General features: G+C 48.7%; 1 protein-coding gene across 1 annotated transcript in view; it reads left to right on the forward strand.

Annotated features, from left to right (window-relative positions):
• Ksr2 (kinase suppressor of ras 2) overlaps positions 1–24,539 on the forward strand; it is a 368,380-nt gene that overhangs the window by 121,635 nt on the left and 222,206 nt on the right. Inside the window, exon 4 of the mRNA XM_029476906.1 lies at positions 19,715–20,231. Coding sequence (XP_029332766.1) covers positions 19,715–20,231 — 517 coding nt within the window. The remainder of the gene's footprint in view (positions 1–19,714; positions 20,232–24,539) is intronic.

The raw sequence follows: 24,539 nt of genomic DNA on the forward strand, positions 1-24,539 counted from the left end.
TGCATCAGGGGTCTGGATGGGAGAAATGGATTCACTTTCTGTCTCCCTGAGCTTGCAGAGTGGGGAGCAGAGGGAACAGGATGTCAGCCCTGCGATGTTAGCTCCCCATCCCCAGAGATTAAGAAGGGCCACTGAGTCACAGGGGTGGGGCACTCAGCAGACGGGACACTACTGATTCCCTCTGGGCTGGTAGAGATGGCACATACCACAGAAGTTCAAAGAAGCCATGGCTGGTGGAGGGAAGTGTGAGGAGGTTTGGATGGAGAGGTTTTCTTGGAAGCAGAAACAAAGAACACACTTCAGATGGTAGACTTCCTCTCTCCTTGTTCTTCTCCTTCTCTCCTCTCTTTCTTCCTCTTCTCCCGCTCTCCCTTCCTGTCTTCTTTTCAAACAGAGTCTTACCATATAGTCCAGGCTGGCCTCGAACCCATGGCCCTCTCACCCCTTCCTTCCCACCATTGGAATTACAGGCCAGTTCACCTGACAGGTTACCTGTGACTCCTTATGAGATCAGTCCTCCATCTTCTCCTGCTGGAATGGAGGCTGTGTTGGTGCAGGGAATGATCAGAGCTCTCTATGGCCAGCCTCAGTCCTTCAAATTGCGTCCATCACAGACTAGGCTCTTCACCATCTGCTTGCTACGGACAACAGCAGCAGCCTGCGCAGGGTGGCCTTGATGCCTTCCGAGGCAAGGTCCCACATCACCACACAGATTTCTGCATCAGATCTGTTAATTAAGTGGGAACATTTCTTTTCCTGGACAACTTTGATTTGCTGTGCTACTCAGATCTCCCCAAAGCGGGAGCTGACAGCTAGAGATGCTCAGATTTACCATCACACTGGTCTCTTTACCAACACTGTAGGATAGGATTGCTCAGTGGAACCCAGTTTGGGACCATCCTAATGGCGTAGTGTTTTTATGTTCTTTGTTTTTTTTGTTTTTTGTTTTGGTTCCTACAGTTCTCATCTAGATGGCAACCTGAGGTTCTCAGGTACAGAAGAGACTCTTGGTGGTGTGTAGAGATTTAACAGTTTTCTAAAATATGCCCATTTCCCCAAGAATTCCCAGGGCCCGCCTGCTTCACTGCCCCCTGCTTTGTCCCTGGAGTGGTGGATGACAGTGCCTCCTGCTCAGCTTCTTCCTTGATAGTCCTCACCAGGGCTGCAACTGCCCTGTGACCCCACCGATCCCCCACCATGTAAAGGAAGTGTCAGGGCTGCCCAGGCTGAGGGATGTGGGGCCGAGCAGAAGAGGCAGGCGTGTGTGGGATTTTATCTGTGTTGCTGCTTAATGGATCCTGACAGGGGTTGGGGGACCCAGAGAGGCCTGTGACAGGTGTCAGGAAAGCCACACTGTTCTCAAGGCAGTGAGCAGCTTCCCTTCCCTCTCTCCTTTCTCCCCATCCCCCTACTTTCTGTGCCATGTGTATGTGTGTGTGCGTGTGTGCGTGTGTGTGTGTGTGTATGTGTGTGTGCGTGTGTGCGTGCGTGTGTGGTGGTTAGAGGTTAGCATTGGGTGTCTTCCTCCATTGTTCACTGATACTGGAGTTGTTCACTATACCTGGAGCTTCCTGTCAAGGCTAGGCTAGGCAGCAGAGCCCTGGGATCTGCCTGTCTCCTCTGCGGCACGGGCATCAAAGCTGTATACCGCTGCACTTGGCTTTTTAGGCACCTGCTGGGGATCGAACTCAGATCCTCCTGCTTGTATAGCAAGCACTTTACCAACAGAGTCACCTCCTTGCCCTCTAAGAAATGGTTTTAAATTTTCCTGTAATTCAGAGGGAGGACAACTGAGCCACAGAAGGTTCTAGCAGCTGGTCTAGACCAAGCCAGAGTTGCAGTTGGAAGTCATCGGAGAATCCCTTTGAACTCTGCTTGCCTGGGCTCCTCTCCAGAGCAGGTCTAAGATTTGAGTCTAAGTACCAGAAGTTTAAAATTTGCTTTTTCTTAAATTTTTACTTCATTAAAAAAAATCTTGATACAGGATAACTGTCCCATGTGTGTGAGATATGATAAGAAACATGTGAAAGGGCTGGAGAGATGGGTTGGCAGTTAAGAGCACTGGCTGCTCTTCCGGAGGTCCTGGGTTCAATTTGCAGCAGCCTCCTGATAGCTCACAACCATCTGTAATGGATCTGATGCCCTGTTCTGGCACAAAGGTGTACATGCAAATGGAGCACTCATATGTAAAATAAATAAATAAATACACGAATCTTAAAAAAAAAGCTCAGCAGTGGTGGCACACACCTTTAATCCCAGCACTTGGGAGGCAGAGACAGGCAGATCTCTGAGTTCCAGGCCAGCCTGGTCTACAGAGTGAGTTCCAGGACAGCCAGGGCTACACAGAGAAACCCTGTCTCGAAAACAAACAAAAAAGCAAAAAGGAACATGTGTGCAATGTGTAAAGCTTAGGGCAGCGTGACAGACACATCCATTGTCTCAGACTCCGGTCGTTTCTTTGGGCTAGGCACATCCAAAATCCTCTCTGGTAGCTATTTCAAAATACACAATGAATTGTGAACCACAGCTGTCCAGCAATGGTATAGAATGTTCTACGTTGTTCTTCCTCTCCAGCTGCACGTCTGTCCCCCCATCCAGCTTCTCCAGCCTCCCTCTGAACACCTGCTGGGCTTTTGATAGCATGGTTATAGTGAGAGCGGCTTCCGTGAGAACAGCTTTGTCCTTTGCTCATAAGAGGTGGGGGGACCTTTGGCTTTTGGCTCTCTGAGGGCATCAGGTATGGAAAGACCTTCTGGACAATTTTGCTTTGTGTCTGGGGCTAGAAGCATGGGACTGGACCATGTCACTTATGACAGTTAAGGCAGCCAGAGGAAAATGCTCCTTAAGGCTCTGAATGTGACCATTACCTGCTGTCTTCCTACCTACACCCACCAGAATCCTCACCTTCAAATAGACCTAAGTTTAAAACATCACTCAGGCTGGGAAGATGCTCAGCACCATTAGGACCCAAATTTAAATCCTCAGCACCTGTGTGTAAGCCAGTCCTGGCCAGGAGCGTCTGTTATCCTGGAATCGGAGGTTGAGATAGGCAGATCTTGGGGCTCGCTGAACAGTCAGGTTCAGAGAGAGATGCTACTCCAGAAATTAAGATAAAGAATGATTAAGGAAGATACCCAACATCCTGCTGTGCCTTCTACACTAATGTGTGCATGCATGCACATGGATAAATTTACACATGTACCTAGATACATATACATGTGCACACACATTCACATACACATACAATATGCACATGAATGCACACACATACATACACATGCACACACGCACATACATGCATGCATACATACACTATACATACACATGCATGCACACACATGCACACACATACACATACACTCACACATATGCACACATATGCACACATGCACACATATTGTATACACACACTTCAGATCTTCCTATATTCACTGTACTCTCAAACCACTTGGGATTATGTTTCCACAGGGATTCCAGCTTAGCAGGTCTCAGGTCAGCCTGTGACTCTAACATAGCCCCAGATGCTGCTGGTCCTGGGGCTACCCTTAGCTAGTATCTAAAATACCAGGAAACCAGTGTGTTTAATCCTGAAGTCTAGATTGTACAGAGCTCCTAGGCAGTCACCACACAGTTCTGTTTGTTTAACTTACCCCAGTATTTGCTCTGTGAAGCACACAGTTCCATTGTTCCTGGTTTTAGAATCATGGCAGGGAGCGGCTTGGCTGTGAGTATGAGATGGGTACTAGTGAGTATGGGGCTCAGAGTTTTGACCCTTCTTGGCAGCCACAGCCCAAGTTGTCCAAGCAAGACCAGATCATACTAAGTCCAAATTCTCCACATGTATGTATGTATGTATGTGTATATATGTGTATATGAGTTGAATATGTATGTATAAACATGCTCATGAACATATGTGTATTTGTATGTTGTATGTTTACGTGTGTACATGTCTATGCATGTGTTTATGTGTGTATGCTTGTATATGTATTCATGTGTACATGTGTTTATGTATATATACATGCATACATGTGCATGCATTGATATGTATATGCACGCATGGACATGTGTTTATGTGTATATGCACATGTGGGTATATGTGTGCACATATATATGCATTTATGTATGTACACATGCATGTGTATATGCACATGTGTTTATGTGTGTGTGTGTTTTCTTAGACAAAGAGCCCCTGTTTACCTTCAACTATATTTCTTTCTTCTGGAAGTGCCATTTGTCTTTGGGGTGGCTGACAGATCCCCCTGCCTCAACATTCCTGGCTTCAGCACTGAGTGTTGGGTTGAGGATGGTGGCTCATGCCTGTGAACCCAGTACTTGACAGGTTGAGGCCAGCCTGGCCTGCATAGCCTGGTCTGTCTTCTAAACTCTAGACTGCGTTGTTCCTACTCAGACCCTAGACATTTTTGTTGCCCCCGAGGATGCTGGCTGACTGCTGCGGTATCAAGGCCCAGTGTTCGAGAATTCTCACCCACAGCCTCTCTCGGAGAATAATAGCGACCTTTCCCAGCTGGCTGTTGTTAGATCCTTGCTTTGTGACAGGAGAGACAGCGAGTGTTTTCAGAAGAGCATCTTGAAGGATATGCCTGTACTTTCAATTCTCGTTAGGAACCTTGAAACTCGGAAGGCGCTACAATATTATTAAATATGTTGAAGGGTCCTGATTTACTGCAGAAACAAGGCTTATTATCTACAAGCCTGGTTCCTCGGCGGGGGTGGCTGGGAATATCTCATCTCTCTCAGAAAGGTGAAGATGGACAAAAATTAGCATAATGAGGACAGCCATGCTAACACAGTGACAATAACCTTCATCATTATTTTGGGGACCATTTCCTAAGCATCTTTTGGGGGATGGTTCTTACACTGGTCTGTGAACTTGCTGGTAGATTGGCAGGAGCTGTCCTGAGAGACTTTGTTTTGTTTTGAGACAGGGTCTCTCACTTGCCTGGGGCTCAACCGTTTGCCCCATGTTGCTGACCAGAGAGCCTGAGGTATCTTGCCTGTCTCTGCCTCCTCAGAGCTGGGGTTACAGGTGAACACCACGGCACCAGCATCTTCACTTATGCCCTGGGTCCTCGTGCTTGCTCAGTAAGCTAGCTAGCCACTGGGTCAGGCTCTGAAGACCACCTAGTCTGCCTCATAAGGCTGTATTTCTGCCACTGTAGCCAAAAGTCTGGCACACAGAATATGACAAGCCCAGTCCAGAAGTGCCAGTTTGTATGGAATGAGGGGGTCTGCCCTGGATATGCATTATGAAGAGTATGCCCTGGTGCAGTGGGAAAAGAACTTTGCTGGGCTGTCTTAGATGGGAGGGGGGAGGGGGGCTGCAGACAGCAGCTCTGCCACCATTCAGCATCTGCGACTCATGTTGGTCACCTGGAATCCTTGCTTCCCTGCTGTGCCCACCTGTAAAATGCTAACGAGGCTGAGCTGGATCTCATGGAATCACCATATGTACTAAACCCGAGCTTACAGAGTTTTAATTAATGGATTGCATTTATTTACATATGTGAGTATGCTCTGCTTTCAGTACGGAGGTCCGAGGGCTCCTTGAGTCCCTAAGTTCTCTGCTTCTATCAGATAGGTTAAACTCAGACTTGGCGGCAAGTGCCTTTACCATCTGAGTCATCTTACCAGCCCTTTGGTCCTTAAGTATGAGACAGGGTCTTGCTATGTAGCTCAGGTTAGTTTTGAACTCACGATCCTCCTGCGCCTTCCTCCAGTACTGGGTATCTACTCTTTTAATGTGCTCCTTCATGTGAGGGTGGAGAACACGGAGACGTGAGACATCTTGTCTGAAGGTCATGATGTGCTGTTGGAACTCAGATGTCTCTGGCTTTGAACTCTACCTCTCCACAGAGGGCTCCTGGCTCAGAAAGGACTGCAGCTTCCTCCCCCGGGTGCCGCTAATGAAGGGAAATCGGGGGGCTCTTCTCCCTCTTTGCTTTCATGCTCAATAAATCACTCTGACAAGGGCTTGTTATTGCTTAACTCCCTACATTGTTTGGCAGTCCCTGGAGGGAGAGCGGGCATCCTTTTTGTCTGCAATTGCTTCAGGAACGAAAATATTTTTGCGTGTGGATTAATAATCATCAAATAGGTCAGGTAAACAGCCCATAATTAGGAGGTGTGGGCGATTTGTCAATCCAGGCTTCCGAGTGCAATTATCATTCAAATGGCTCTGAGACCCAGCAATGGCTCTGTCCCCAAAGATCCCATTACTCACAGATTACTCCCTGGGTGGGAGGTGTGTGTGTGTGGGGGATGAATCTTTTTTTTTTTCAGAAAATTCTATATGAGTAGTGACACCCCTCTATCAGATTTCGGGTACAAGTTAATATCTCCCTCCCTCCTGAGCCTCAAAATTGGGCCTGGAGTGTGGACAACCTGGATCTCAAAGACACTGGACTGGTTTGGGTATATTGTGGAGGTGATTGGAGGAGCAGGTAAACTCTTGCCAGTTCTTTCCCGCACCTCCAGGGTGCCGCCATTTGACTTCTTCCAGGTTGTTGTCACATGACTTCCTCTGGGGTGCCATCACGTGACCTGACTCCCTGGGGGCTACTGTCACGTGACTCCCTGCAGGCTGCCATCAGGTGACTTCCTAGTTGTCTCACACAGAGAAGCCAAGGATAGACCAAAGAAACGCTTGCATGTGTCCATCAGTCAGCCCGTGAGGTCACTGACTTTCTTATAGGAGCCTGGGGGAGGGTCTGCTTAGTGACAGAAGAAAAGCCCGCCCCCTGGGTGATGCCTGGAGACAGCAGCGTGTCTGGAACACACAGCACAACTTGTAGGCATTTCCACCGAAGAGTCTCCTTGCGCCCCAGCTGCTGCTTACGATTCATAAGACCCAGGGAGGGGTCCTGAGTCTTGTCAGTTCCCAGAGCCTCATCCCTCCCTTCCTCTCTCTGTCCCTCCCTCCCTCCCTCCTTCCAGGAGGTATATTTTAATCTGGAGCACCCAGCCACAGTGTCACCCTCCAGTCAACTGGAAGCCAGTATCATCACACCCATTTTACAGATGAGACGTCAAGGCTGGGGAGCACTTGCAAGCAAGTGGTAGGGAGACCCTACTCACTGACAGCAGCACATGCATGGAGCTCAGAGGACGACTTTCAGTAGTCAGTTTTCTTCATGCACCACCTGGGTCACAGGAACCAAACTCAGGCCGTCAGGTTCAGTGGTCAGTGCCTTATCAATGGAACCCCCACACCAGACCACGGCTCCTCATTCACATCACAGAGCAGAGAGACTTCACAGGCGTGACTAATGACGGCTCTGGGAGAGGGGGCTGCATATACCTTCTAAGGCTGGTGGCAGACAGAGAGAGAGCTTTGGGCCATGTTTGTCTGAGATATGAGAGTAGAAGGACCAGAACCAAGAGGGTTGGGTGGCCTTTAAGGCTGAGCAGGGCAAGAAGACAAGCTCTTCCTCAGACCTTCTAGAAGAATACCCTGCTGGCACCTGTGTGCTGTAAGTAAGACCCACTCTGAGCTTCAGATAGCCAGGGTGTCACAATGATAGCTCGAAGCAGAATGAAACCAACTCCGTTGGGATTGCTTGTTACACAGCAGCTGGGGATGTATACACTTGTCTGTGGTGTCCCTGGCCAGGGAATGGCTCAGCTAACTGCTGTCTGCCAGGTTCACGTTCAGCAGGTGTGTATCCCAGTCTCATCCTGCCCCTTCTCACTCATTTGTCTTTCAGTATCTCAAGAGAGGGTCTTCCTATTAGCCCAGGCTAGCCTCCAATGTTAGCCCAGGCTAGCCTCTAACATGTGACCCTCCTGCCTCTGTGTCCTGAGAGCTGAGTGACAGGTGTGTACCACCATGCTCAGCTCTCTCACCTTGTCCCCAGGGGCCAGTTTCCCTGGCAAGACATCCTGGTGTGCATGGGACACACCTTAAATCTCACTAGGGGCTCCAACATGAATCAATGTCACAGTAAAGAATTAGGTGGTTTACCCAGAGTGGGCCTCTAACTCCCTCTGTGGCTCAGGAAGACCTTGAGCTTGTCATTCTCCTGCCTCACACTCCCAAATAGCTGGAGTAATGGGCTTGGATTACCAGGCCCTGTTTATTTTATTCTTAAACACAGCAGCTCTCACTTAGCCGGTTATCAACGGGAGAGTACATTAGCATTTTTTCCACCTGTTACTAGGATTGCTTGCTTAACGGCTGACGGTCTGCCAGGCTCTTTATAACTGCAGCGCTGGATATCTTTCCTCACTGAATACTTTCCTTTATTTTGCCTGTTTGAGCATCCTCCCCCATTCCCTAACCCCCCACTCCCATTCCACCTCTGTAGTGAAAAGGATAGAGACGAGCTCTTGGGTCAGATTTTGCCTTTTCCATCTGGCTTGGTCTTGAGTCTCACCCAGCATGTATGAGGCCCGAGATTCAGTTCTCAGCAACCTCACTCCCGAAAGAAAACATTGCCTCACGGTTCTGAAGGCTGGGGCATTCAACACACATCCATGACTTGTATCTGTGAGGCTCTGGCAAAGGCTCCTGTGTTACGTGTGAAGGGTGTGGCACGGAGAGATGGATCAAGCACGCAAGCTTGGGTCTCCTTCCTTCTCAGGAAGCCACTAATCCCATCATGTGACCTCTTGTGATACTAGTGACTGCCAGTCAGCTTTCTGGTACTGTAACAAATGCCCGGGAGAAAGGTCCCCTTCCATCATGGGTGCTCCTGATTCTTTTAGGGCTGTGTTTCTTTTAGAGTCCCGGCAAGACAGCATGTTGCTGTTGGAGCCTGTGACAAAGCAGAAATTACTCACCTCTCAGAAAGCAAACATGAGGAGAAGAAAGTGGGACCCCATAGTCCATGGAGAGTATTCCTGTGTGACCTGAAGACCTCTCTTTAGGCTCCGCCCCCTAGCCCACCTCCAAACCCATGGGTCTCTGGAAAGGGAGACGTTTAATGTCCAAATCATAGTCCTTCCAAAGGCCTACCTCTGAATAACACGGTTCCAGCAGTTAGACTTTTGGGGCGCACATACTGGGGCTCTGATGAAACCATCTAAGTGTGGTACCGCAGCTCCTGCATCATGCCGCCCTTAGGGCTAGTCCCTTGGGAGGGAGGGAACTATGTGGACCGTGACATTTGTGTTGTGGAAGTCTACACACGGCAGGTCCGCCCCACTCTGAGATTTTTATCAGTTTAAGAGATTTAATTATTTGTGGGCCTGGAGGGATACTTTTAAAGACACATTTGTCCTTTATCTCTGGGCTCCGGGGCACAGAGTTCTAAAAATAGCTTTGCAAGCTCAGGGGATGGGAAGCTGGGGCCTCAGCAGCAGGTAGAGAACCAGGAGAAGGCGGCTGTTGGGTACCTACTTGCGTAGAGCTCCTTCCGGTAGAGCTAGAGTCAACTTTGTGCCTGGGACTGAGATGTTAGAAGCTGACAGGAAGTCCCAGGATGTGACCTCTGACCTCCAGGTCAAAGGTCTGATCGCAGGTGTGGTGGGTTTACCACAAAGGGAAGTGGCTTGGGGTCATTTGGGTTGGCCATTGGGACCATGAGACTGCAGCTGGCACCATCTTTGGGGTAAATACTCACCACAGTGGTCATGGGTCCCCTTGATCCGTCCCCTTTAACTCATTCTATGGGCTGCCCTCTGGCCCACGGGCTCTCAGGTTCTTCTCCAGCCTGTCACATCCTTGGGCATGTTGGCTCCGGGTTGGACACTTGTTCTTTATTCTTTTCCTTAATTAACTGTCACTCATTTTCCAGTCGAAGCTCCCGGGGATCTTCCCCAGGAGACGGTCTCCACTTCCGCACAGTGACATTGTGACTAACTAATGAAGGTGGAATTTCCTGATTTCTGCTGCCTCCTCTTCTGGGTCTAGACAGCCTGTGTTCAACAGGAGGAGATCACACTCAGCTTATGTCATTTTAGATGTTTCAGTGGTTATATTAAATAAAAAAATCCAACTGACAAGTGTTCCTATGGCCATAAAAATACATAACGGGATGTGTCGTTTTGACCATTCTGAGCGAATACAGAAACACGAAGAACAGACGTGTTGTTGGGAAATGGTCTCTGCTGCCTCTCCCTGGAAATTTTCCATTATCAAAGCCAGAAATCCTTTTAAATTTTTTCTTGCTTTTTTTTTTTTTTTGAGACAGGTTTTCATGTAGCCTAGGCTGGCCTCCAACTTACTATGTAGCTGAGGATAGCCCCGAACCTCTGATCCTTCTGCCTCTGCTCCTAAGCCCTGGGACTCCCCGTGTGTGTTACTACATCCATTGCAAATTAAAACACCAGTCACAGATCAGTTCTAGCCCTGCTCCTTAGGCAGAGCAAAGTCCATTTTGAACATTTGACTGTCCCGGATGCTTTGGTCAAGCTTGTGCTGTGTTGGTTTGTGCCAGTGTTCTTTCCTAAGCATGATGTTTGTTTGTTTGTTCTTAAAAGAAACTGTCATCATTTTGGTGGGATGGGGTATGTCTGCCACGGCAGGTTCTTTCCTTTCATCTTTACACAGGTTCAAACTTAGGTCACTAGGCATTTGCAGCAAGCACCTTTACCCACTGAGCCATTTCACTGGCCCAGCAAGCTGTTTAACAAAGTCAACTGTTTTGTGATGTGTGCCAGACTTTTCTTTCTTTCTGGAGCACACGTGTGTGCCTGTGCCTGTGCGTGTGTGCGTGTATAGAAGGCAGAGGTCAAACTCTGGGATTCAAACCCAGATCTCTGGCTCCCCTGGGCTCTGTGTCCACCTGAAAGACCTTCTCTGGTTAGGGGCTGAATCTGGGGTCTGCTGTAGAAGACTGGATAAACAGGTCTGTCAAAGTTTATCAAACAGCATCCCGTTAGAGTCACCTACATCCCTTTCTGGCTCTGTGTGGAGACAATGGAGACACTGATGTCCTGGCACATGGAGCCACAAAGACTGTGCAGGGGCTGTCTGTGTGGGGAAACTGAGCCATGAGGACAGGCGGTGGCCCTGCTGAAGCTGCGCAGCAGTGAGCAGGAGGACTGAGGGGTTTGGAAAGCCTCTCCCAAACGTCACTCATCTAGAGATAAAAATAGCGAACCTTGAGGCGCCTGAGGCGTCTGATGTTGCCTTCGGCTCTCTGGAATCCGCAGACACAAGCAGCTGAAGAACTAATATAACGCCTGTCACTCAAGGGAGGCAGACTGTTGTTAGAGTGACAGAACTTTCTGGAATTAGCCCCGTCTCAGAGGTCAGCCTTTCCCAGTCTGGCTCCACCTGCTGTTGGGCTTTCTCCTGGGCTTCTCTCGGGTTCTGGGCTGGGCAGGAAGAGTCCTTGCTTATGCTGCTGTCATGTCCCTGCTCTGAGGCTCGTGTGGTGGCCTGTCCCAGGAGCGCTGACTGTGGAGAGAGGTACAGCTGTCATCAGGATGTCAGCCGAAGGAGGCAGAATTAACATAGACCCATTCTACCTTGGATAGCCTCAGCCCAAGGTGTGTCAAGGCTAGCCACTTGGGAAGTGTCTGGCACGAGTGGACGTTTGTCCATGCAAAGGCTTCCTAACCTGCTTTCTTTCCTGATTGCTTGCTTTCTTTCCTGCTTTCTTTCTTTCTTTCTTTCTTTCTTTCTTTCTTTCTTTCTTTCTTTCTTTCTTTCTTTCTTTCTTTCTTTCTTTCCTTTTTTTGGTTTTCTGAGACAGGGTTTCTCTGTGTAGCCCTGGCTGTCCTGGAACTCAGTCTGTAGACCAGACTGGCCTCGAACTCAAAAATCCGCTTGCCTCTGCCTCTCGAGTGCTGGGATTAAAGGCGTGTGCCACCACGCCCGGCTCTAACCTACTTTCTTCCTAACTTAGAAAAACAAGTGGCACAGGAGTTCCCTCCCCACTGCTACCACCCCCTACATTTCTGTGTTCTGCAGTTTCAGTGACCCACAGTTAATTGAGAAAACATCCTCTGACCATCCACAGGTTTTGCCTTGTGCATTGTTCTGAGTAGCATGGGAAAGCCTTGAGCTATCCTGCTCTACCTGTCTGGGGCATGGGGAGTCAATCTGCGAGATGAGCCCACATTGCGTGTGCTATCCTTCTCTTGGTCGCTTGGATGCCCTCTCGGTTATCTGATCAGCTCTCGGGGCATCGATGATGCACACATTACCCTCTCATGGATCATTTAGAAACCCTATTAATTTCCTGATCCTCGGTGGGCGTGTCCATCCTGTGTATGCTACCCTCCCATTCGCCGTTCACATGCTCTCTTCGTTCAGATGCTCTCAGCTGTGGGGGTGCTGTGGTGCTTTTATTCAAGTAACGGGGTTTAGAACCGAATGAGCCTTACCCCCAGAGCATAGGTGTGGTGAAGTTGATACGGTGGGCGTGGCAGTGAGAAGCCATGAAGCACTTCTGGGAGGCGAAAAGGCAAAAGTTGTTGACAGTGTAAGGAAAGCAAAGAGCTCATGCGTGGAGCTTGCAAGGAGTGACAGCTAGATCCAGCACCTCTGTGGAATGGTGATGGACGTGGAAGAAGAGGAGGAGGAGGAGGAGGAGGAAGTCTCTGCCGTTGTTGCCCACAGGGCATGGAAGTCCTTGCTGACATTCTGTGTGGGTCTATGGGTATCAGTGGCCCATGCAGAGCATGGTCCCACCTAGGACATCTGTGTGGGTCATGGCTCACATCCTCAGTGTTAGGGAGCACCTTAACGTTAGGGAGCACCCCAGCATTAGGGAGCACCTCAGTGTAAGGGAGCACCTCATCCTTAGGAAGCATGGTGTGTGTGGATGACAGAAGCATTGTGACCACTTGAACCCAAGGCTCCTTAGCTGTTCAAATCAGTTGTCAAAGATCCACTGGAACACGATCAGACTTATACATCAAGCCAAAGTGGTAGAAATGATACGCAAATAAATAAATATCCATAATGCCAACTGCAGCTCCTGCAGGGGTAGCAGGGCTGGGGTGGGCGTGTCAGCCCAGGGAACTCATCATGAGCAGGTTCTGGCCAATGGATACGCCTGAGTGTAGTCAATTCTCATGCCTTGTGGATTCCGTGGGTGTGAACTCACCAACGCTCTGAAGTGTACTTACCTCCCCCCAAATCAAGAGCTGCACACACCTTGCGGCAGAACATTCCAGAACATTCCAGAACATTCCAGTCCTTTGATGCTCATGCTCCCGATGGGGATGGAGCAAGGCCACATCCTACGGCTCCGGGTATAGCTTCTTGGAGTATGCCTGATGATGGTTCATACAGACAGGAACGCGAATCACCGAGGGAACAAGCCCACGGACACGCCTGTGGGAAATGATCTCGATTACATTAGCTGAGCTGAGAAGACCCCCACCCCGAGTATACACCGCTCCATCTTGTGGACTGGGATCCTGGGCTGAGTACAAAGGAGAAAGTGGGCAGAGTGGCAGTGTTCTTTTCTCTCTGCTTCCTGACTGTGGATGTGAGCTGTTAGCACAACTCCCGCTGGCTGCTATGCCTTTTCCCTAGGTGAGGGTGAGTGGGGTGGGTCGGAATGAGGGGGGATGGGTGGGGGTGACTGGACCGAGCCTTTTCTAGATGGGGGGAGGGGATGCACTCCTTGGAGCAGTAGTTCTCAGCCTGGCAGTTGGGACCCATTTGGCCACCGTCTGTCTCCCCCCCCCAAATATTTACATTATGATTCATAGAAGCAGGAAAATTACAGCTATGAAGTAGCAACAAGCTTAACTTTGTGGTTGTGGGGGGGGGGTGGTTGCCATGGCGTGGGAAGCTGTATGAAAGGGTCGCAGCGTCAGGTTGAGAAGCTCTGCCTTGAAGGCTCAGTTTCCCCATCTGATCCCACGCATCTTGGATCTCCAATGTCAGCTCCCAATACCCAGCAGTAGGAACACACTAAAGCCAGTGGAAATGGAGGAAGGGTTCCAATTTTGGATATTTAATCCTTCGGGCTGAGAGGATTGAGTCTGACGTGGAGGATATCGTGACTGAGTGGGATTGATCTCAGCCTTGGACAGGGGACTCAACTTTCCTCAGAGCTTTAACGTCCTCAGCAATGTGACAAGATTGTAACGAGAGTGTAATAAAGTAAGGTAGGGGGAGAGAAGGAGGCAGGGAGGGACCCGGGCCATGGTCAACACTGGGTGTCTTCAGCTGAGGCCATTGATACATGTGCTTTGCTAAACACCCACGTGGCTGGCGATGGTGCTGATGATGCTGGTGATGGAGGTGATGGTGGTGATGGAGATAGTGGTGGTGATGATGGGGGAGGTGATGATGAAACTGTTGATGAGGGTGGTAATGGTGATGATGGTTATGGTAAAATCAGTAGTAAAGGGATGGGAAAAGAACGAGAGCGGCTCCATTCGGTTGGTGGGAATGAAGAATGCCATAGCCAACCAGGAAGATGGTGTAGCGGTTTCTTGGGTTGTTAAAGAGGGTTACCACCTGGCCTAGCAATTCCACTTCTACTTTATGCTCCAAGTATTGGAGACAGATAGCCACACAATACTGGTTCATGTGTGTTCCTCCTGGCACAGTGAAAGTCAACGTGACAGTGTGCCGTGTCCATTGGTTGCTGAGCAGAGAACCAAGCTATGATTCCAGTGTTGACCTCAGCCATGAAAAGGAAGCACTCAGCTGTGCTGCTGTGTGAATAAACCTTGAACACCACACAGAGTGAACCAGACACTAACACCCTGTGGCATGATGACCGGGCAGCCCTGTCGTTGTAGCTGCTAAGGGTGGGAGAGGAGGGGAGGAGACGGTGGTTACCTCTGGGGTCTGATCTCACCTTGAACATGATGGGCGTGGCCACGGCCCCACACGGTGCACATCCTAAATGCCAACGAGCATCACACCTTAAAGCCATTCTGTGCAGCTGTGTGGTTGATCACATGGCTCAGTTGGTAAATTACCTGCTGTGTGAGTAAGGATGTATGGATTGTGGCAGGTGGGGTGGAGCCCCTCACCTCATGTCAACCAGGAAGGACAGGCAGGAAGAGGCAGGGGGATGAGGTATATCTTTCAGGGCACTGCCCAGTAACCCACTTCGTCCAATGAGGCCTCATCTTATGCAGCTTCACAGGTACCTTAGCCTATCCTGATTTAGGATCTGACAGTGGTTGGAACTAGCCATGGGGACCAGGAAAAGTGATGGGACAGTCAGTCTCCTGAGCAGTTCTCATTTAATGAACTTGGCAGCTAATAACACACACACACACACACACACACACACACACATGCATCAGTGGGCATAGAGGCCTGTGAGTGGCATCGGTGGTTGAATCTAGAGTTTGCTGTTTAGTTGAGTCTGGCTCACTGGTTTGCTTAGGGAGTCTGGACAGAGTCTCTGCCTCCCCAGTGCTGGAACTACACTGAAATATCACTCCTAGTTGGCTTTTATGTGGATTCTGCAATCAGATTTTGTGCTGGATAGTTTCAGTCACTGCCTTCGTTAGATAGGCCTGTGAACATGTCTGTGGGACGTTTTCTTAATTAATGATTGATGTGTTAGGGTCCAGCCCACTGTGGGTAGTGCCATCCCTGGGCAAGACGTCCTGGGTTAGTGGTTATCAACTGCTGTCCTAGGTGGTATAAGAAAGCAGGCTGAGTGAGCCATGAGGAGCAAGCCTGAATGCCACGTTCCTCCCTGGTCTTTGCTTGGGTTCCTGCCTCCGGGTTCCTGCCTCTGGGTTTCTGCCTTGACTTCCCTCTGTGTTGGACTGTGATGGGGATGTGTAAGCCAAATAAACCCTTCCCTCCCTAGGTTGGTTTGGTTTGATCACAGCAACTAAAAGCAAGGAAGGACAGACAGGTCCTGGTGTCTGTGGGGGCAAGCACCTTATCCACTGTGTCATCTCTGTGGCCCCAGAAAATAATTTTATGCAGTACTTTTTTTTTTTTTTTTTTAGTGTGTCCATGTCTATGCTGTCGCTGGTCACATGGGAATGTTCAGCCACAGAATTTTCTGCTTGGTGCTTCATGGTGGCACCAGAGACATTTTGAACTTTGGAGCTTTCTGCAGTTTGGATCAGGGAGCCAGACTGCTTCACTCATAATCCTAGGAGCTGCTGTTTCTAGTCCTCTAACTAACCCTGGAGTCTGGAAAATATATTTTCAAGCCATGGCTAGAGATCCTGCTTCCTGCCTGAAAGTCAGCGTGATTAAAACAGACAAGCACTTTGAAATAGTCAGGGAAGTTCCAAGCCCCAGTAAGTGGTCCTGGAATGGTGGGGGTGAGGCCCGCCCAGCCCACACCTTCCCCAGCTGCTTCGGAAGGGCTGAGGCCTGTGTGTGACGCTAGCTTCCACATCCAGACTTCTAAGCTATGCATTTGCCTGTTTATATGGTTTCAATGGAACGGGACAAAGAAGGCAGACAGTCGCCTAGACTTTCTGAAATCATTTTCTCCCTCTCGAAGGGCTTTTATTTCTCCCGGTCCCTTATCAGAGAATGTCAAAGGGGGGAAAAAGAGAAAAAAAAAAAAGAAAAAAAACCCGTATGCCTTGAAAATGCCTTTAATCAGTCCTCAGACCTTTCATTTTTTAAAATCTATTCCCTTCTCCCCGCCCATGTCAAGACTTGAAATAAAACGATTTTTCCAGAAACAGATGACAGGAGGCAAGGGTGACGATTAATAACCCAGGAGCCTGTGCCACCACACCTGCCCTATTTAAAATGAAAAATTACCTTTTTCCCCCTTAGACTTTATTAAAAAGAGGATCAGAAGGGGGAGGGGTTGCTGATAGCACACAGCCCATCAGCCAGGCGTCTCTGATGCCTTGGCGCTGCAGAGTTGACGTTCCTGTTTGAGCAGCTTGGGTAAGAAAATGAAGCTTTGTGCTTCTTGGTACCTGAACTTCTGATTTTGAGCCTCTGGTATGGAGAGGAAGCAGATTAGCCAGGGAAGGGAATGTGATTGGCATGGTGGGATATCTTTCTTTTTATCTCTTTAATTTAATTCAAGGGGAGTGAGTCCCTGAAACCAGTGAAGTGTCTGTTTGTCTGTCCTTGGAGGAAGAGTGGGCGATGCCCCGGCCCTCTAGGATACCATGTGGTTAATGGGAAAAGCAAAAGAAAGCATTGGTCTCCATCTTTGGTGGGATTTTGATCAGGTCCTCTTACTCATCTAAAACTTGATTAAACAGGCCAGTGACCCACTTCCAGGAAGACAGGGTAACTGATCTCCCAGCTCTGAGACCAGCCACTGTCTCCCAAATGCTGTTTTTCTTCCCACTTGTTATTTTCAAAATTATGTGTACCTATCTGCCTGTGTGGGTATGCGCACGTGAGTGCAGGTGCCCTCAAAGGCCAGCAGAGGGCGGCAGAGGCCTCCGTGCTGGGATTAAATGTATGTGCCACCACACTTGGCCTGATGATATGTCAGCTTTGATGACTTCGTTCTGTGGTTACACACATGGGTCTTTCCCCTAGGTAGCTGTCCTCGGCGTCCTAGGGATAGAGGCGCTGTAAGAGAGCACATTAGCACAAGCTCACACACTTATGGTTCCCAGAGCTTAGAGTCAAGCAGCAAAGCACAGATTCCTGCCACTCTGTGGGTTGGATCCCAGCCTCTCTCCCTTTTCGCCTGTACCTGTGTGTGTGTGTGTGTGTGTGTGTGTGTGTGGTGATGGACAGTCTTCACATCCCTTGGCTTGTTGCTTCATCCCACCAGGCTCTCTCTCCATCTTCACTTCACTTCTGTGACCTCTCTCTACTGAAATAAAGGTCAGCACGTAGCCTAGGATGACTTCAGATCTGTGATGTTTCTGCCTCTGTCTCCTGGGTGTCTGGGAGGGCAGGTATGTGCCGTCACGCGTGGCTCCTCTCCTCCTCATGAGCTACAGCTGATTAGGCCTTCCCTAGAATGAACTCGGCTCAGTCCTACCTGCAGGGACTTTATTTGCAAGTAGGGTGTTTGGGGTTCAGATGCCAACCTGGGCCCTTTGGCTCACATCTCTGTCCTGAGGTAGAAGCAAGGCCACATGCTGCCCCACAAGGGTCTGCATCTTCCAATCTGTTCCAACTCCTCTGATCTGCCTGTGTTGTGCTATCTGCGCAGCAAGCGAGGGGGAAATATTGGTGCAAGGGAGAAATATGAGTTCGAGAGTGGTCTTTACATCTGTTCAATTCAGCTGTTGTCTGAGGACCCCAGGCCACACTCTTTACTGTGGGTTGCCTTGGAAACAGGCTCTGTTCTATTTGAGAAAGTTCTAGAAGGATTAAAAGTAAATGATACAACAAGCCAGCCCTGTCCTTAGCACACCTCTGTCCTGGCCCTATCCCCCACCCCTACCTCCCCACCCGCACCCGGACCCTCACCCCCACCTCTAACATCCTCAGACTGGGCCACCTGTCTTTACTGTTGGCATGGTGACCCTTCAGCCAGCTGACATGTGTCCTCCTGGGAGATCACATCCTGAGGAGGCCTCCTTCCCTCTCTTTTCTCCTCTGACACCCTTCCTTCCTTCCTTTTTGTTCTTTTGAGACAGGGTTTCTATGTGCAGCCTTGGCTGCCCTGGACTCGCTTTGTAGACCAGGCTGGCCTCAAACTCACAGAGAGATCTTCCTGCCTCTGCCTCCTGAATTCAGAGATTAAAGGTGTGTGCCACCATGCTGGGCTCCCTCTACAGTTTTTTAACAGAACTGTTTTCTTTGGTTTTGGATATCTGGGACAGGGACTTGCTATGTTGCTTGGGCTAACTGAAGGTTTTCGTTGGGCTGCTTGTAGATTCACTTACTGTTGTAAGAAAACACTGCAAAGGGAATCTGGAAGGCTTCGCTCAGTTTTTGTTAATGGCTCCATCTTGTTTGATGGAGTCACAACTAGGGTACTGGGATGGATACAGTCCAGTGATCTTGCCCAGATATGTTCAGTGTTGTGTGCATGCATGTGTGCGTGTGTGTTCTCTGTGAGGTTGTGGAATGCAGTTAGGGAGTGAGCCTGTAACATCAGTCCCCTTGTAGTCCCCAGAGATCCACAGGAGCTCTGTGCATGGATACTTGGCTCCTCCGTGTAGCAGTGTCATGCCTGTGGTTTGTATGGACCATCTGTCCCCTGCTCACCATTACTGAATATCACAAACTCTGTTTCCCTCCCTATAACCATGGGGAAGGCCCCCAGGAATGTGCCTCCTTGTCTGTCAAGTCCGTATCCATTCTGAAGACAAGCATTAAGGTCGCCTCGTAGGGAAGCATTTCCCTTGGCAGTCTTTTAAGGCACCTGACATGATGATACATTGCCTATGGCATGAAGTATGCATGAGGTGTGAATGCACTGTGAGCTACGTACAAGGTGATCAGCATGAAGTCTGAGGTGCATTTAAGGTGCTGTATACATGGCCTGAGGCTGCAGGGTGTGTGTGTGCACACAGTAGGAGATGTGTGCACACACTAGGAGGTGTGTGCCCACTTCACACAGCACACAGTAGGAGGTGTGTGCACGCAGTAGGAGGTGTGTGCACGCAGTAGGAGGTGTGTGCACACAGTAGGAGGTGTGTGCACACAGCAGGAGGTGTGTGTACACAGTAGGAGGTGTGTGCACACAGCAGGAGGTGTGTGTACACAGCAGGAGGTGTGTAGCCTGAGGTGACAGGATGTGTAGACAAGGTGCAGAAGATGCACTGTGCCGAGTGTAGGCTGCTGAGACATGAGATGCACTTGATGTGACTTACCTGTGATAAAGTGCTGATGGTGGATCTCTGCCTACAGCGACCCTACCCCTTCCCTTTTTCCTTACCTGCATCTCTCTGTTCCTTTTTTCCTACTCAGGAGGGAATCTCTCCAAACAAGATTGGATCATCCAGTGGCCCACCACGGAGCCAGGGCAGGAGAGCAACCCTGTGTGCCCCCCGGAGCCCAGCCCGTGGATCCGAACCCACCTCTCCCAGAGCCCCAGGGTCCAGACCAAGTGTCCCCAGCACTTCTGTCCTACCAGCCCTACGCCTGGGACCCCTGTGTACACCCAAGTCGACAGACTCACTGTAGATGCCTACCCGAACTTATGCCCGCCGCCGCCACCCCTGGAATCAGGCCACCGCTCTCTGCCCCCGTCTCCCCGGCAGCGGCACGTAGTCCGCACCCCACCTCGCACCCCAAATATTGTCACCACCGTGACCCCACCTGGCACGCCACCCATGAGGAGAAAAAACAAGCTGAAGCCTCCCGGGACTCCACCCCCCTCCTCTCGGAAGCTCATCCATCTGATCCCTGGCTTCACAGCGCTACACAGGAGCAAATCCCACGAGTTCCAGCTCGGGAACCGTGTAGACGAGGCCAACACACCCAAGTGAGTGGGGCCCGTGGATGCTCTGGGGTGGCTGAACCCAAGGAGCCGCGCTCCTCTGGGGAAGTCGGGAGCAGACAGTCTTGTGTCCGTCAGTCTAGATAAAGGAAAGCACGGTTGCACCGAGGAAATGGGTTGGATAGAATTTTCTAGAACTTCCGGTTTCTTTTTACCCGATAGCCTTTGACATTTCTGGCGGTTGGTAGGCATATCATGGCTTGGAACTGAATCTAAGTTGTGGCCCATTTTAGTAGGTAAAACTCACTGGCTGCCCCTTTAGCGTTGCCCTGGAGTCCTTTTGACGAACAGTGGTAGGACTGGGTACAGCCCACGGAGTCAGACATGCTTATCCTGTGGATGGAGGCAGGACAGGTTTGCTGGGCCCTGCAGGGTCACTTCCCTGCTGGCCCTAGACAGAGGTCAAAGTGACGACGTTGTTAGTCTTGAAGTATTTGGTAGGCATAGTAAAATGAGTTTAAAAAAATAAGGTATATGACTTGTCCAAAATAGTTACCATTAAAACGTAGTGTCAATGTAAAATGTGGCTATTGGGCATTCTTTGTTCTCTATGAGGTCTTTGAAATCCAGGCTCCTATGGGTGACAGTGGGAGGGGATCACTGGAGGTGGGTAGAAGGCCCCTGGGGCTGTGGGGCCTGGACACAGAACTGAGATGACATAAAAAAAATTAGGAAGGGAGTGGCACCACTCATGACCTCTGAAAGTCAGGGACTGTCTGAGTGACCTTCAGTAAGCAGCTTTGAGGGGAGAGGTGGGGCCTCTCCATAGAGGGGATAATGTTCAGCAGTCAAGGGAGAGGGACAGTTCTAACGTCTGCTCTAACATGATGGGGGTCTCATACCAGTAGGCAGAGGGACAGAGGAAGCCAGGGGGGAAAAAAGCTCAAAGCTAGAGGGGCCAAGGCTATGGACAGGGAGTAGAAAGGTGGCAGACTGGGGTGAGGGAGAGGGAAATGGGTTGCCATGATCCAACTGGAATAGAATTTGGGATGAGAAAATGTCCCTGGTCCCGGTCAGTGTCATTTACATAACCTGTGAATGAATCTCTTGAAGGCCTTTGAGGTTGCATTCAAAACGGCTTAAAACTGCCAATTGTACGTTAAGTTTTTGTTGCCACAAACAAGAGAACGAGGATCCTATCAGCCAGGAGTGGAGTGCCAGACAGTAAACATGGTAAATATTTTTGGCTGTGCTGGCGGAATGGGTTTGTATTGTCAAGGCTCAACAACTAAAGCAGCCTGACTACGGCAGGTGAGCAGATGGGCGGGCTGTGTTCCAATAGAACCATCTATAAAAACAGCTTCCAGCTGGCCTTGGCTGTAGTCTGTCTTAAGTTGTGCTGGGGAGATGGTCTCTCTTCTGAGGGGTGGTGGAGGGGAGGGTGAGGTCAGATGAAGGGTGTTCCCGCAGCTGGGAACCTGGAGGCGGTCCCTCAGAGGCTGAAGCAAATGAAAGAGGCTCTTCTGATGAGAATTAGATAGGATGGTCACGATTTCGTGAGAGCCACAGAGACTGAGGCCAGGAGATTGTGAGGATACAGGGGAGAGTCCCAGGAAGGCTAGGTGTGAAATTGCCAGGATGGAAAGTGGTGAGAGGTCTGGTGTCAGTTTCTAGACTTATAGCATTAGAAAAAAATTATTAAATTTAAATATAATTAGAATTACATTTAAATTAGTTATTGATATAACTATATGATTTTTCCCCCTCCAACCCTCCCATGCACCCTTCCTCCTTATTCTGTCTTAAGTTCATGGCATCTATTTCTTAAAAATATATTTATATCAGTACATTATAATTATATAATTATGTAAATCAAAATCAAATTATATGTCACATATTAAAATTTAAACCAAAATATATTTATATCACTAAGTTGTAATTATATAATTATATAAATTAACATTAAATTATATTTTATACATTAAAATTTAAATTAAAACATATTTATACCATTCAGTTATAATTATATATTTATATAAATTAAAATTAAATTATATGTTACCTATATTAAAATTAAAATTAAAATACATTTATATCATTTCCTCCCTCTAACCCTCCCATGCACCCTTCCTCCTTACTCTCTGCCTTAAGATCATGGTATCTATTTTTGAAAATATAATCATAAATATATAAATAGAGCCTGCTGAATCCATACATCGTTACTTGTACAGATATGTTTTCAGAGCCGACCATTTGGTATTGGATAACCAAATGTGCTCGTCCCTGGGGAAGACTATGTCTCCCGTTCTCAGCGTTCCTCAGTTGCTTGTAGTTCTTTGTCTAGAGCTGGGTCCCCATGAGACCTATGACATTCTCGCTGCATGGCTGGGCTTATGTGAGAAGTGGCCCCTTTGTGTTCTCAGGGTTGGCCTCTCTCCAGGAGAGCTTGACTCTAGACAGACCCAATCTGACCCTCCCTCAAAGTCTTTCAGATGGACACAGTCATGGTCAATGGTGCTGGGGGTCTACATCAGGATGCAGGAGTCTTAAGTTTTGCCTATGATGGTCTTCTGTCTGTGTCAGTATTGAGGTCAGTTCTTCCTTAAGGGAACAGGTCCCTGGCCACCTTCAGGGGCCTCCCAGATTCACCTCTAGGTAATAATGGAGGAGAGGAGCGCTGTAGTCACTAAGTTCTAACAATAAGACTGGGGGTGGGGGCAGCCCCTATTTAGCGTGTTCCAAGTAGTCTGGACTTCCTCCAGGAAGTAGCCTCGGGACCCTGGCTTTGACCCTGGGGAGGCTCAGCTTGCCTGAGTTGGTTGACCAAAGAGCTTGAAATATGTTCCTGCTTTTAAGTCTGAGGTTATGAGCCATTAGCAGATGATGGTATCAATGTAATGGGCTGTGACCAGCATTGGAAAGAAGAGATTAATGGACTTAGAGGAGAATATTTTGGGAAACATGGTGTGGTGTAGGAAGTTGCTCTGTGGGACTTGTTCACACCCATGAACATATACACATGTGTACACATATACAAATTAATGTGCACACATATACACACATGCACACATGCACACTCATACACATGTACAAACATACATATGTGTGCACACACATACACATATGCACACATATATACACATGCACAAACACATGCACATATACATGTATGCACACATACACATATGAACATATATATATATACACAGATAAATACACACATGTATGTGCACACATATGTACGTATACACAAAAACATATGCACATATGACATACATATTGAACATATGCACATACACATATACATGCATGCACAAACACATATGCACATGTATGCACACACATAGACACACAAACACATATAGACTAGCCATAAATATACTTTTTCTGTTTTGTTTTCCCCATTGAGAGCTCTTACTACTCTAGACAGCTTTGATTTTAGAATGATCTCTACAGGAAGTAGTTGAGAGGACATACATCTTTCCCTGTGTCTGACTCCACCCTTCATCCCTGCTGGGCATATTCCCATGGGAACTTGGCAGCCTGTCGTCCACTTTATTTCTTCTTAATGGTGGTGAGGCAGAGTAATGGAGGTCACAAAGGTCTTTCAGAAGACAACAGAGGCTTCCCAAACTGCTGATTCCTGTGACATTTCAAGTGTGTACCCTGGGAGGCTTTTGATCGCATCAAGACCACTTTGACTTTTTCATCCTTGGCACATGAGCAGTGTGTGTCACATGGTCTGGGTAGGTCTACATTCTGTCCCCTGGAAGTCTCTTTACAGAAGACAGTCAGAAAGCAAGAAAACAGGGCTGAGGCTGTAACTCAGTGGGTAGGACCTTCCTAACATGGATGAGGCTGTGGCTTCGTGCTGGGGATTGCATGGTAGATATCGGATTGTAGTGACAGGTACCTGACACCCCAGCACTCGGGGTAGAGGCAGGAGGATCAGGAGTTCAATAAAAGCCATCCTAGGCTATGTAGTGAATTTGAGGCCAGCCTGCAACATGGGAGATCTTGAAAAACTCAACACAACACAATACTAACAAAACCACTAAAAAGAAACCCCACCAACCAACCAAACACAAAAAACCAAACCAAACCCAAATAAAACAAAAACAAACCAAATATACAAACAGAAAACAGTAAACAGAAGAGGTCTCTTTAGTCTGCTGGAGCCTTGCTGTGTGGTTGGCTGGGGAGTCTCAGCCTTTGTCATGCTCCCCTGTCTACATTCTCAGGAAGATATTGTTGCCTTCATCCTTCATATTCTCTCTCTCTCTCTCTCTCTCTCTCTCTCTCTCTCTCTCTCTCTCTCTCTCTCTCTGTCTCTCTGTCTCTCTCTGTCTCTCT

Source organism: Mus caroli, chromosome 5 (genome assembly GCF_900094665.2).
Source record: "Mus caroli chromosome 5, CAROLI_EIJ_v1.1, whole genome shotgun sequence".
NCBI lineage: Eukaryota > Metazoa > Chordata > Mammalia > Rodentia > Muridae > Mus > Mus caroli.